Raw genomic sequence first — 14,354 nt, 5'->3', positions numbered from 1 at the left:
TGGAACTGATTTTGCCAGTAGTAGTGTGCTTCAGAGACAAGAATTAAACTTCCTAGAAAGCTTGTAAATATGAAATGTTTTAATTATATGCTTGCAACAAACCCAGCGGGTCTTTGCCCACGAAAGCTTATGCTCCAAAATACCCGTTAGTCTATAAGCTGCCACAGGATTTCTTGTTGTGCCCAACACCATCCTTCGCACCGTTTTATTCATTTACTTTACAGGCATAGAGCTGGGAACTCCCCGCTGTATGTCTAGAATCATCAATGAAAATATACAACTTGGGTTAAAGCTTGACCAGCCCAGTGCTTTTCCCCCCATTAAGTACCTGAAGCAGCTCCGGGGATTTACCCTATGGGATACTTGCGTGCACTGGGTATGCACAGCCACGTGGTTACAGCCGGTCCCTGGTAGTGCGGAGTTAAAGGCCCTTCGCACCATAGAGATCCTTCGAGGCCTAGAGAGGCGCTGACGCCTGCGCCTTGAGCTGCCCGCTGTCCCCGCCTCTAGGCCGGCTCCGGCCTATAAGAGGTCTGATCGTTGACGTCAGCTTTCTCTTCCGCCCGCTCTGTCCCCGCCAGCGAGACAGGGCCGCAGCCGCCGCCATTACCGGTCCCCTCCTTTACTCCACTCCCAGAGAATCTATTGGCATCCGCAGCCATGGTGAGTCACTGGCACTCTGAGGGGGTCGGGGGAGACGTGGGGGACCCCGACGCCGGCGGGCCGCTGGATATGGCCGCCCCCTGGCCCGTGCCCACCGATGGGAAGACCTCGGGAGTGGGGGGTGGGGCGGTTGTGGTGGGGGAGGGTGACTGGACCCCGGAGACCTGCCCGCACTCCTGGGTGCGGTACCTGGGAGCCGCGGGGCTGGAGCCGGGCGGAGGGAGGTGGGTGACCTTTCTTCTCCTGGACGGCTGCGGGACCTTGTGCAATCCAGGGCTGTGCTGCGTACTGGGGGGTGGCGGTTTAATGGGGGAGGCGGTGCCAAGGGACTCCCTTATCTGTAGGGAAGCTGCCGCCTCTCTCGGTTGGACCGTTTTGCGGGACTCCTGTTAAAGGAAACCCCTTCCCCAGGGAAGCGCTTGCAGCGAGGCCCCCGCTCGCCTCCCCCTTTGGGGTGATCTGCCCTGGCTGAGTGATCAGGGAGACAATTTTCCCCGCTCTTCTGTAGGGCGTGGATGTGTCATCGAAGCACTAGGGAGCGGCTGGGGCCTGTTGCCTCCTCCCAGCCTCCTTGCTGAGCAGTGGGGTTAGGTGAGAGCCTGCCTGTCGGTTGCTCTTCCACTCCGAGCATCTGTGTGGGCCGCTTCAGGCTGAGTGGCCTCCTCTCCAAATAAGCAGGCAGGCTGGCTGGCTTTTCCATCCCTACTCCACTGTCAAGGTGTTGGTTTGCCCGGGGGAGGATGGAGGGGGGAGCCCTGAAGCTGTTGTGTGGCTGGGAATGATGTGGCGGGGTGGGGGAAGGCAAGTGCCAGGATGTGTTTCTAGTCTTTTTCCTCTCTGGTCAAAGGGAGGTACTGCAGCTTGGGGGAGGGGGAAATATTTCCTGCAGTGAGGTAGTTAGGGTTCTTATGTAACTCTGCAGTCTGGAGTAAGATCACCGCTTGCCTTGTGAAGAAGGAAGAGGGAGTTGATGTGGCAGGCTTCTAAGTCACTTGCTCCGTTAAATAGGGTGGTAGCTGTGTGTGGTATGGCTGTGAGCGAAGGTGATCTTAAGAGTGGGTCACAGGGTAATATCTTGACTGTAAGAGCCTATGAAGCTGTGTGGTTGGTTCCTTAAAGCAACTAGTAAAAGCCAGGGGAACTTAGTGGAAAACACTCTTCTCTGAGTTGCCCTGTCTCAGTGTCTGCTGAGCAGTTTACGTCAGCGTGACTGAACTTGGCACTGGCATGTTTAGATTTCTTGGAAGAGCTTGCCCCTGATCGTATAACCTTCTCTTCAAGGTGAACTTCACAGTAGACCAGATTCGGGCCATTATGGACAAAAAGGCCAATATCCGAAACATGTCTGTGATTGCACATGTGGATCACGGCAAATCTACCTTGACTGACTCCCTGGTATGCAAAGCTGGTATCATTGCCTCTGCCCGTGCTGGTGAGACTCGTTTCACTGACACGAGAAAAGATGAGCAGGAAAGATGCATCACTATCAAGTCAACGTAAGTTCCTTCCATTCACGTATCCCAGTGTTCAGTTGCTTCAGTGCCTTGAGGTTTTTACTGAACAAAACAGGACTAGAACCCAGGAATTCCTGAGTTTTTAGTTGGGGAAGAAGAAGCTACTTAAGGGTGCTTGGGTTGCTTACTTCCCTGCAGCACAGGGTATTGAGTATTGTCTAAATGGTAAGAGTACAACATGGTGCAACGATTAAAAATTTTGTCTTGTAGTCAAAACATTAAATGAAAATTGTAAGTTTCAAAACTTCCTTGTTGATCTCTCTTCTGTCTTAACAGATGAGATGCTGCCTGGAGTGGCTTTATTTTTAGTGCATTTGTTTTACCAGCACCTTGATTATCTGTAACAACTACCTTTTTATTTGGAGTAGGCCTACGTGCTACATGAGTGAAATGTACTAGAAATCCACTCTTGCATTAAAGATGAGTACCCTGTAGCTGTACTTGCTAAAGGTTCCCATAGTGTACTACACCTGTATATAGCTGGGATAGCAGTAGCCACTTCTGGGAAGGAATGTGGCTTCCAACAGTACATAACATTACTGCAACTGGCCATGGATAATGAGTGGATAGTGGTAGCACTAAAGTGAATCTCGTCTTCTGTATTTCTTTCAGAGCCATCTCCCTGTTCTATGAGCTGTCTGAAAATGACTTGGCCTTTATCAAGCAAAGCAAGGATGGTTCTGGTTTCTTAATCAACTTGATTGACTCTCCTGGACATGTAGACTTTTCTTCAGAAGTGACAGCTGCTCTCCGCGTCACCGACGGTGCCCTTGTCGTTGTAGACTGTGTTTCTGGTGAGAACTTGTGTATGGCAGGCATCTAATGCTGCTAAGTAGCATGCTGGTCCTGCAGTAGTGACAGTCGAGATTCTGCCCCTGCCTTTTCCAGGTGTCTGCGTACAGACAGAAACTGTGCTGCGACAGGCCATTGCTGAGAGAATCAAGCCTGTATTGATGATGAATAAGATGGATAGAGCACTGTTGGAGCTGCAGTTGGAGCCAGAAGAGCTGTACCAGACCTTCCAGCGTATAGTGGAGAATGTCAATGTCATCATTTCCACCTATGGGGAAGGAGAGAGCGGTCCCATGGGAAACATCATGGTAAGGAGGACAACACCGGTACTGGGACAGGCTTTCTGAATTGCTAATAGCTGCAGGTAACTGCTAGTGGCCCAGAAACATTCTGGTAACTTGTGTGGGTTTCAGGCTCGTTGATAAAGCTGAACGAAGTTGAGCTTCTGGGTCTTGAGTTATAGTTTTGGGGCAGGGCTGCAATAGCTCAAATGTGTCCCGTCAGTAGCGCTTCCCCCTCAAATCTATCCTGTGTGCCCATAAACAAGGAGTAGGGAAACAGCTTTTCAAGTGAGGGCAACTGACCCACCTAACGAGTCAGGGACCATGCATGTGAGATGCAAAAGAAGAGAACCCATGCAACTTTAGGAGCTGGGGCTCCACTTAGGCTCCAGCCTGCAAGGGGTAGATGGGAAAGAAGTAAGGCTGGGGCTACCCCCAGCATGGAGACCTTCTGCAGGCTTGATCAAATTAAGCCAGGTGCTAGATTCAGCCCATGGGCCATCGCTCACAGGCATGGGAAGCCTAACCTCTTAAGGGTTAATTTTTGAAGGCAGGATTTGCTCATCAGTGGTGCTGCCATACATAAGGGGAGCTGTCATTTCAAAGTTCACCTCAGCGTTATTCTGATCTCTTCCAGATTGATCCAGTGCTAGGTACTGTTGGCTTTGGTTCTGGCCTGCATGGCTGGGCTTTTACCCTGAAGCAATTTGCTGAGATGTATGTTGCAAAGTTTGCTGCAAAGGGTGATGGGCAACTGAGCGCTGCTGAGCGGGCCAAGAAGGTGGAGGACATGATGAAAAAGCTGTGGGGAGACAGGTAAGAACCATGAGCTCGGATCACTAGTATGGCTGAATTCTGAACTTGATCTTGCCCTGCTTAGTACTACATGACCAACACCCTGAAATCACTAACTGGAACTGGGACCCTGTAACCAGAATTGGCCTGTAAACTCAGACCAGGGAGTGGGTGGTGATGGAACACCTGTATAACATAGCTGTTGCTCTTTGCAGAAGGGACACAACCTGGAGAACTCAGCCTGCAAATAAGGAAGCAACAGTATGTGGTGCACACAAATACACTAATCCCAATCAAAGTGGATTGCCTCTTACGCTGACTAATTTATAAACACATTATGCCCTACTGTGAAGGGCTTGAAGTTTAGCTAGATGGACAACTGGTAGGGAATGGGGATAGGGAGAACCTCATACAGGGAGATCTATATCCACTTGCTGCGGGGAGCAAGTTTTTGAAAGTCCCTCAGCTGTCAGGAAGTAGAAGCATCTTGAAACAAAGCTTTGACTTGATAGCACTACTTAGTCTTCTGGCATTTCAAGATGGAGAGAAATGTTAATAGGATGAGAGAGTGTACAGTGCAATGGCCTCTGGTTTTGTTGTTTCTAGATATTTTGATCCTGCTTCTGGCAAGTTCAGCAAATCTGCTACCAGCCCTGAAGGAAAGAAACTGCCCAGGACTTTCTGCCAGCTGATCCTAGACCCCATCTTCAAGGTACCTTAGCTCTACAGCTCTCTCTAGTACGGGACTCTGCCTGCAACAAGTGTGTGCATGATGATGGGAAAAATTTCTTCACTTTGACCTGACTTGACAGTTTGAAGAAATTTTAAATATCTGACACAAGTCCAGGTGGTCTGTACAGTAAGGGAAGCTGGGAACTGCTGCTCTCCAGACTGATATAAAGGCTTATAGCTTCTGTTAGTCAGGCAGTTAAACTGCTTATTGGCGCACTCGAGTAAATGGTCTTGAGCTGTTTTCTTTGTGTGTTTGGGTCATGGGGGTGCATTCTCCTAACTTGGAACTCTTGTTCTAGGTGTTTGATGCAATCATGAACTTCAGGAAAGAGGAGACGGCTAAACTGATTGAGAAACTAGACATCAGACTTGACAGTGAAGATAAAGATAAGGAGGGCAAACCCCTACTGAAGGTAAGAGCTTGCCAGTATTATCCTGGGAAGAAAACTGCAGCTAACTTAATATCACTCAGACTAAGCTAATCTGTCAGTGTGGGGCTGTTGGTAGATAATCAAGTCTGCATAATGTGAATGAGAATGTGTGGAGAAGGGAGGGGAAGGGGAAATAGCTTGAACAAAGACAGAGTTGCCTGAACCTGTGATCTGCTTTTTCAGGCTGTGATGAGGCGCTGGCTGCCTGCTGGAGAAGCTCTGCTGCAGATGATCACCATCCACCTGCCTTCCCCTGTCACAGCTCAGAAGTACCGCTGTGAGCTGCTATACGAGGGCCCCCCTGATGATGAGGCTGCCATGGGTATGACGCACTAAAAGTAACATGCAGGAGAATAAGTGCATGGGTATGACGCACTAAAAGTAACATGCAGGAGAATAAGTGCATGAAGACTCTAAAATTCCCAGAGCCACTTGTTGAAAACCAAACAAATATACAGCTGGGCTGAAGTTTCTAATTCCTGCAGCTGCTTCCTTTCCAGTGTGGGTCAGATGGACAAGCTTATTAGTTAGCAGCTTTGCTTTGGATAACCGGGGGGGGGGGCCTGGATAGTAGCCAGCATGTATTCTAAAGGCTTGGTCTGTTAATTACAATGACTTCTTGGCACACTGCTTTTTCCTTGCCTGTTAGACTAGCGAACCGCCTGGATGATAGCCAGCAGACCAGCGTTGCAACTGCTGCTATCCGTGTAAGTGATTACCTCAAACCACAGAGCATTGACCTCCTCTTCTTTCCCAGGTATTAAGAACTGTGACCCCAAAGGGCCCCTGATGATGTACATCTCTAAAATGGTGCCAACCTCAGACAAAGGTCGTTTCTATGCTTTTGGACGTGTCTTCTCTGGTCTGGTCTCCACTGGCTTGAAAGTCAGAATCATGGGACCAAACTACACTCCTGGCAAGAAGGAAGATCTGTACCTTAAGCCAATCCAAAGGTTAGTACAGGCAGGGTGGGGATTGAATGATCCTATGCCAAGAGATTTAGATTAATGCAGCACTTTTGATTATGTAGGTTCTATATTTTACTTCCATGGTCCCAGCACTTTGTGCTACAGTTCAGTAGCTCCCTGTCTTGGGTGTTTTTTTTTTTTTCCTTTCCCCTGTCCCTTGCTGTCTGTGTGGAAACATGTCACTTGTAAGCTGGGATCCACAGAATTACAGGGCTGGAAGGGACCTCAGGAGGTCATCTAGTCCAGCCCCCTGCTTCAAGCAGGATCAACCCCCACTAAGGCATCCCAGCCAGGACTTCAAACTCCCAGGGATGGAGAATCCACCACCTTTCTAGGCAACGCATTCCAATGCTTCACCACCTGCCTGGTGAAGTTTTTCCTAATATCACCCTACACCTGTTCAACTTCAGACCATTACTCCTTGTTCTGCCATCTGACACCACTGAACAGTTTCTCCCTCCTTTTTAGAGCTCCCCTTCAGGAAGTTGAAGGCTGGTATTAAATCACCTCTAAGTCTCCTCTTCTGTAAACTAAACAAGCCCAAATCCCTCAGCCTCTCCTAATAGGTTTTGTGCTCCAGCCCCTTAATCACTTCTGTTGCCCTTCACTGAACCCTACTTTCCACCACAGAAATCTTGTCTAGGGAGCTGTGCAATCTGACAAGTGTTTTTGTTCCTCATTCAGGACTATTCTTATGATGGGCCGCTACGTTGAACCCATTGAGGATGTGCCTTGTGGTAACATTGTTGGTTTGGTTGGTGTTGACCAGTTTCTGGTCAAGACTGGAACAATCACCACCTTTGAGCATGCTCATAACATGAGAGTGATGAAGTTCAGTGTCAGCCCTGTGGTGCGTGTGGCAGTTGAAGCAAAGAACCCAGCTGACCTGCCCAAGCTGGTAGAAGGACTGAAGCGTTTAGCCAAGTCTGACCCTATGGTGCAGGTGAGTCTCGTGGGGATTCTTCAATAGCAGTTGCTTGAAGATGTAGAACATCTGTCAAAGTATTGTCCACAAATTACACTGGTAAGGGCGTTGCCCAGTCCCTTAGAAAAATCACCTTCTTCCATCTCCCCAAGCCACAATACTCAAGTAGAAGAGATTGATGGAATAGTGGCAGAGATTCCAAACTTCAGCTAAGTGAATGACTTCCCTTGAGTGGCACTGGTAGCATTAGCATAGTATGAAAGCTTCTGGGCCAGGGAAATCAGCATCTTGTCAGATCCGGACTAGAGAATGCAAAAGATATTGCAGTCCATTCAGGTTAGTTGGATTGGTCCCAGAATCCACCTGTTGACTAGCCCTTGGTTTGGATCCATATTCCCTGGAAGCTGATCAGGAATGGGGGTGGGCGATTCAACTGTTACCCAGTTGAATAGCAGAGCGCCCATGGCTGGCGGTATGTGTGATTTTAAAAGCTGGTGGTGCACATAATAGAACTTAATCTGCACATGGATGGGAGAAATTAGAGGGAACACTAATCAATACTGGCTTTCTGGCTGGAGTGGAACTCCTCGCGGAATCCTCCACCCAATAGAGGTTCATCACTGACTAATCTTCAGTCTTAGCAGTTCCTGTGTGCACAGGTTGCTACTGCAGAGTGTAGTCCAGATCCTCAACAGCATGAGTTAGCTAATGCTTCTGTCCCCTTGATGCATTTTGAGGATGCTGATGGAAGTTGCATGGAGCAAAGCAGTTGGCTTGTGTAATTATTTTGCCACCTGATGGCTGTAAACAGACTAATACTTCATGGAAAGTGGAGAACATCTCCAAGGTGTTCTCCAACTTACATTGCAATGGCTGTCAGTGATTCCCCTCCCTCAGAAGGAGGAACTGGAGAGCCACTGGGTACCCGTTGGAAGAACAGCATCTGTTTCTCCTGTTCAGAGGCAGAAAACTTCTTAGCCTGGTACATATCCTCAGTCTTGCTGGGCCACACAATTTCAGTTCAAGCTGTAAATAAAAGTAGTTATCGCTCATGTGAGATGTCTTGATCATTAGCTAACAATATACACCAGTAGAGAGATGCATTTAATGGAGTCCTAGTGAAGAAAGTTCTCTTTCCCGCACACACCCCAACTTAATTACTGTTTGTTTCAGTGCATCATTGAAGAGTCTGGAGAGCACATCATTGCTGGTGCAGGAGAGCTGCATTTGGAAATTTGCCTGAAGGATCTGGAAGAGGACCATGCATGCATTCCAATTAAGGTAAATCTGCCACATAGCTTTCCTCTTAGCCTTCAGTGGGGTTTTCTGGGCTTTTGTCTGAGTGGATGAAATGGCTGCAGATCTATTCAGCCAGTAAATTCCTAGAGTGCAGGGAACAGATACAGCTGCGGGTAGCAAATTCATGAGGCTGCAGTAGGGTATCATTTCTTGTCTATGCAATACAGAGGATCTGGGTTTAGTGAACCTACCATAAGCCAAAATCAGGTGCTTCTAACCCAGCTGTGCCACTGTCCTAAACTCTGCTTTCATGAGGCAGCCATTCCTCATGGTGTAGAGAGCTGTACTTGATGCTGCTTGTAGAGAAACTGATGCTCAGTAGCTGACTTGTAGCACAGCAAGCCTTTCAGAGTAGTAAGTCATCTCGTGTTTCTGGCACTTCAGTAATGCCAGTTGAATGTCCTACTAAACATGGTGCTGGCTGCATTCTTACCCTTCAGAGTCCTTTTTGTATGGCTGGTGGTGTAGCGTGCGTCATGGCTCACTTAAGTGACAGTATTGCTCTGCTTGTGCCAGACCCTCTGGAACTAACTGGTGACTGTGTTTGCCTGCAGAAATCTGACCCTGTTGTATCTTACCGTGAGACAGTCAGCGAGGAATCCAATGTGCTGTGCCTTTCCAAGTCGCCCAACAAACACAACAGGCTGTACATGAAGGCCCGACCTTTCCCCGATGGATTGGCAGAGGATATCGACAAAGGCGATGTTTCAGCTCGTCAGGAGCTCAAGCAGCGTGCACGTTACCTAGCTGAGAAGTACGAGTGGGATGTCGCTGAAGCCCGTAAAATCTGGTGCTTTGGACCTGATGGGACTGGCCCCAACATCTTGACTGATATCACCAAGGGAGTTCAATACTTGAATGAAATCAAGGACAGTGTTGTGGCTGGCTTCCAGTGGGCTACAAAGGAGGTAGGTGCAGTGAACTGCTATTGATCAGGCAATAGAAACAACTGAGTGCCTTAGATCAAGCCTTCACTTCAGTGCCTTCCCCAGGTAAATCACAAATATGCCAGTAGCCTATGGGAGGACTGCAGTAGGGGGGTTATGTGCTAATCATTGCTAGCTTTAGTGACACCTTGGCAATTTTAGCAGCTGCAGCCTTTAATCTCTCTCTCCCCTACAGCAAGGATTCTGGTGTGCCAGGCCCACAATAACTCTTGGCAGTACCCTGTCTTGGTGTCTGGCTAGACAGGGTGTTCATGGGCAAATGGCTGATCAGTAGGCTACTGACTCTGAGCCAGAAGCAGCCTTTTTCTGGCTGCCTGCTGTCACCCAGCAAGCCTCTGGAGAACTTCCAGGCTCTGCAGGACTTGGCTGGCAGACTGTTAGAGACCTGTCCCATATAAAAGGTGGGACAATGAGCATAGTGGAGTTTCAAAGAATTTCTCTCTGTTGGTTACTGATACTGGGGCTTTGCTGTCTTCAGGGAGCTCTGTGTGAGGAGAACATGCGTGGAGTTCGTTTCGATGTGCATGATGTGACCCTGCACGCTGATGCTATCCACCGTGGTGGTGGGCAGATCATCCCAACTGCTAGGAGGTGTCTGTATGCCTGTGTGCTCACTGCTCAGCCAAGACTTATGGAGCCCATCTACCTTGTTGAGATTCAGGTACTTATACTTTGCTCAGCTTCAGATGTAATATGAGCTGCACATAGTCCTACAATTAAAGCCATGTCTGTAATCCAAACTTTCTGTGTATCAGTGTCCAGAGCAAGTAGTTGGAGGTATTTACGGTGTCCTGAACAGAAAGCGTGGCCATGTCTTTGAGGAGTCCCAGGTGGCAGGCACTCCCATGTTTGTTGTTAAAGCCTACCTGCCTGTCAATGAGTCTTTTGGTAAGTAACTTTCATGTTGTTCTTGGGTATCCTTCTTTGAGGGTGCTCTAGATTCACTGACTTCCACAATATTGGAGAGGGTTCCTCCATCTGATTTACTTCCTTCAGTGTTTTGAAGGATTGCCTTAGTAGTTGAGAGGGAAGAATGTAGCCTCTCCTTTTTAAGACTGATCTCTCTTCTCCCATCCCGGTGCGCATGTGACTGGATCAAAACAGGTTTTGTGTCTTTAAATACAATGTTCCATTTTCTCTTCCTGACTGTACTATTAACTGCCACCTGCTAGAATCCTAGGAACCAGTGTTCCTGTCAGCTGTGCATTTTTGCAGCTGCTTAAGAAATTCTGTTGCCTCCTCCCTGCAGGTGCTCTAAGTTATTTCTATGGGGGGTGCACACAGCTGTGTACATAAGCTTTATTTTAGTCATTGATCAAAAATCACAGAGCTGAAAGATTAGTGGGAACTTTGATAGGAACATAAACGTTACATGACACAACCTCATCAGTTATGCTTCTCTAAACTGGCCTTTTTTTTTTTTTTTCTCTTAGGTTTTACAGCTGACTTGAGATCCAACACAGGGGGCCAGGCCTTCCCACAGTGTGTATTTGACCACTGGCAAATTCTGCCTGGGGACCCCTTTGACAACACTAGCCGTCCTTTTCAAGTTGTTGCTGAGACCCGCAAACGCAAAGGGTTGAAGGAAGGCATCCCGGCACTAGACAACTTCCTGGACAAATTGTAAAAGCTACCCCCCAACACCAGTTTAAAATAACTGTCATTGGACTCTGAATAAACTAAGTAGCATAACATCAATGCAGCAGGCAAACTGTAGACTGCAGTGACCATCTCTTGGCATTTTACTTAATCAGTTTCATAGCGACTTGAGACTTTCAGAAAAAACACATTGATATTCAGCCTTATAGGTTTCTGTGTTGCACATGACTTGGGGTGGGGGGGGCCCTGTGTGGTGCCATTGTAACTTAAAGAAACATTTCCACTTGAGGCAACTCAAGTTGCCGGGTTCCATATTTATTTCACACACGGAAAGATGATTTCCTCTGTGCAGGGATTTGGCAAAAAGAGGTAGGGTGGGGTAATAGGGCACCTGACTTCTCCAGGGGGGGAAAAATCAAATGCCCAACAGACTGCAAACCCAGCAACAGTGCAGTGCAAGGGTTTGCTTGGGGTAATAGCCTCTAGTGCTTTTTTTTTTGTTTTTGTTTTTAAATTTTTTTCCCCATCCAGGGGAGGGGTGTATGTAAGGGAAATCTTTAGTTGAGCAGAAACTCAAAGGCAGGAAGATCTTGTGCAGTGTGATTTGTCATCATGGACATCGACCAATGTATTAGTGCCATTGGAATAATAAATTTGATATGGTGATGAGTATTCAGCTGAATTCTTGTTCAGTTTCGCTTCAGTCCAGAGGTAGCCTACTAAAGGAAGAAGCCTTCAAGCTCTAGTTGAGCAGCTTGAATGTAGACTTCCTCTCCCTTTCCTCAGCCCTTGTGGGTGTGAGCTGAAGCTTCCTGACTCAAGTGCCAAAGCAAAGAGGGGTCCCTGTCTGATTCTGAGGAGAGCAATGCCCCTTCTAGAGGGCTGGTGCCAAAGGGGCCATAGGAAAAATTGGCTTGGAGGAAGGCAATAGAAATCACAGCTCTTGCCCTACAGGCTCATCCCTTGCCTCCCTGTATTTGTAGCCACAAGTCTCACCACCAGGAAGACAATGGCAGACCAGGTCAATTGGTTTACAGGACTAAAAAGGTACCTTCAGGAAAGAACAGCAGGTACCACAATGTGTCATTCTGTGTAGGAGAGTGAGTCAACTGCAGGACTTCAGTTTGTGGGAAATCTAGCTTGCAGACTTTGCAAGCATGCAGCCAGGCAGAGGCCAACCTTGAGAGTTTATTTTGGCCATGATTTACCAAGAGGGATGTTCCCTTCCTGCTGTACACAACTGCTGGGTTGTCAGCTAGGCTCTTAACTACTTAATCCTCTTGTATAAAAAGTACCTTGGTTTAATTCAGATTGAAACTGTTTCATCCTTTCTTGTAAGCAAATCCTTAAGTGATGTAATGAGGGCACAAAGGCTGTCAGCCCTAGGTTATTAGAAACAACCTGTCATCTTGGACCAATTCATACTATGAAAGAGCTTTTAGCCTCAATTGTTCTGGGACATGTACTCAAACTTGCAGCAAAATGCAAGGTGGCAGAAGTTCTAGTCCACTGTAAACATCCTGAACCTACTACATCTGTCCTTCAAACCTACTAGAAGCAAGGGCCTGTCTTTTTAGCAGCACCCAACAGTTCAAAGCAGCCCTGGATCCTGCCAGAACAGATGCAAAACCTGCAGCCATTTCCACTGCTACACTGCTCAACAAAGTTATCCTAAGTATCCTGCAGGTGCTAAGTGCCACAATAAGACTAGTTGCTTGAATCTGCTCCCAGGAAGTTGGGAAAAGGTGGACTCTAACCATAAATGATAGGGTGATGATTCTCAGAGGTTTTTGAGACCTTTGTCTTGGGAGGGGCTGAAACAGCAGCAAGCTACAGAGCAGTAGCCAATCCTGGGCTACCAGTGAGCCTGATTGCTGGCCAGCACAGCAGCAGCCATCAGTTCCTGCTGCGGGAGCCGGGGAGGGACTGACTGACACACAGCTGTAAGCCTGGCAGGGCCTCCCCACAGGAAACCAGCAACAGGTCAGGGACTTGCATTGGCTTGTCCCCAGCTTACTGAAAGTGCCCCTGGCAGAATCTCCACTTTACCTGAGGATGAACCTTTTTCCCACAAAGCCATCCTAGCTACCTAGAAGTCTACATGATACTTTCAAAAGACAAGCCTGGAAGCTGAAATTCATTACTGTGTTAGGCTCTGAAAATCATGCACTGAACCATCTGTAATGCAATAACCCCCTTTATACTCTGACTGCAGAGATAAGAGGCTGCTCTGCATTGAATGGTCCCTTAGTACATGCTAATTACTTACGCTAAACAATCTTCCAAGCTGGGAAGATCTTTCCCAAACCTTCAGAAGAATGCTGTATGGCTTGAAAGCTTGTTTAACCTTACCAATTCAGCTGGTTCATTATTACCTGACCTGCCTTCCCTGCATCTCTCTACTTGATGCAACTCCAACTGCTAACAGTAGGTGGATGTAATTAGATCGCATAAGTACTGCTTCTCCCCAGACTTCTCTTTACTGCACTGTGAGCATGACCTTTCACCTCTAGCACAAATTAAGGATGCCTTATGCTCCAACTAAATGGCTCATCAGCATGGGTTAAGCTCCAGGGAGTGTCATGGTGCAGCTGTGGAACCATGAGTTACAGCTTATCTTCTGCCCATCCCATCACTGTAGGTAAGTGTTTTACAATGTGGTCCCGTGCTCAAGTGACTACACTAATGTCACAGGTGGAGTAAAGGTAAGTCCTGAATGTGAGAAAGGAGCCTTCACATTCGAAGGTAAAGGAGTAGCTCTTACTCATGAGTTTGTTGGTGGCATGTCTACATTGCAATAAAACAGCTGGCTTGTCAGCTGACCTGGGCTGGGGCTAGGGGACTATAAAACTGCACTGTAAGGTTTGGGCTGGTGCCAGAGTTAGGGCTTTCTGCTGTGCTTTTCAGAACAGTTATCCAGCTGATTCTTCCCTCTATTCTCCAGCAAGGAAACTGGCCCTGTTGCCTACAAGAAAGGAGCTGGGCAGTCACCATCAAGAGCACAGCTTCTGTGCTGTTACACAACATTTGGGATTTGCCTCAGGAGGTACCAGGGTTTTTGGCATTTGAGCAACATGCCGTGTGTCATCCCAGCACAGACAGACAGAGCCACAGCAGCTCTGTAGCATTCCACACAAAGCGTTGCCTGCATGAATGGTCTTTTCTGCCCACCTTGGGGGCTTACTCTTAAACTTGGGGAGAACAGAAAAACAATAAATTGGCACAGCTGCAACAGTTAAGGACACGTAACATCATCATAAAGGACTTGGAGACGGGAGTCCTTGTTTACGCTACCACGGGCCGTCAGCCTAAGTTGTGCAACTTCAGTTACATGAATGTCACTGAACTCAATATACCTGCTTAATAAAGTATCCACCGTGGTAAGTTTACAGCTGACCCTCTCCTCTT

The 14,354-nt window shown here is 47.7% G+C and overlaps 1 protein-coding gene across 1 annotated transcript; it reads left to right on the top strand.

Moving 5' to 3' along the window:
- The first annotated feature begins 540 nt into the window (after nt 1-540).
- EEF2 (eukaryotic translation elongation factor 2) lies at nt 541-11,618 on the top strand. Its single transcript, XM_074978132.1, has 15 exons — nt 541-663; nt 1,945-2,159; nt 2,790-2,971; nt 3,066-3,277; nt 3,888-4,066; nt 4,652-4,757; nt 5,077-5,190; nt 5,392-5,530; nt 5,966-6,161; nt 6,861-7,119; nt 8,275-8,382; nt 8,955-9,308; nt 9,826-10,008; nt 10,103-10,235; nt 10,781-11,618. Exons 1-15 carry the CDS (start codon nt 661-663, stop codon nt 10,972-10,974), a joined length of 2,577 nt encoding a protein of 858 aa, XP_074834233.1. The 5' UTR covers nt 541-660; the 3' UTR covers nt 10,975-11,618.
- The last annotated feature ends 2,736 nt before the right edge of the window (nt 11,619-14,354 follow it).

The sequence above is a fragment of the Carettochelys insculpta genome, chromosome 27, assembly GCF_033958435.1.
Source record: "Carettochelys insculpta isolate YL-2023 chromosome 27, ASM3395843v1, whole genome shotgun sequence".
NCBI classification, from domain to species: domain Eukaryota; kingdom Metazoa; phylum Chordata; order Testudines; family Carettochelyidae; genus Carettochelys; species Carettochelys insculpta.
This window is presented reverse-complemented; position numbering and strand designations above follow the sequence as displayed.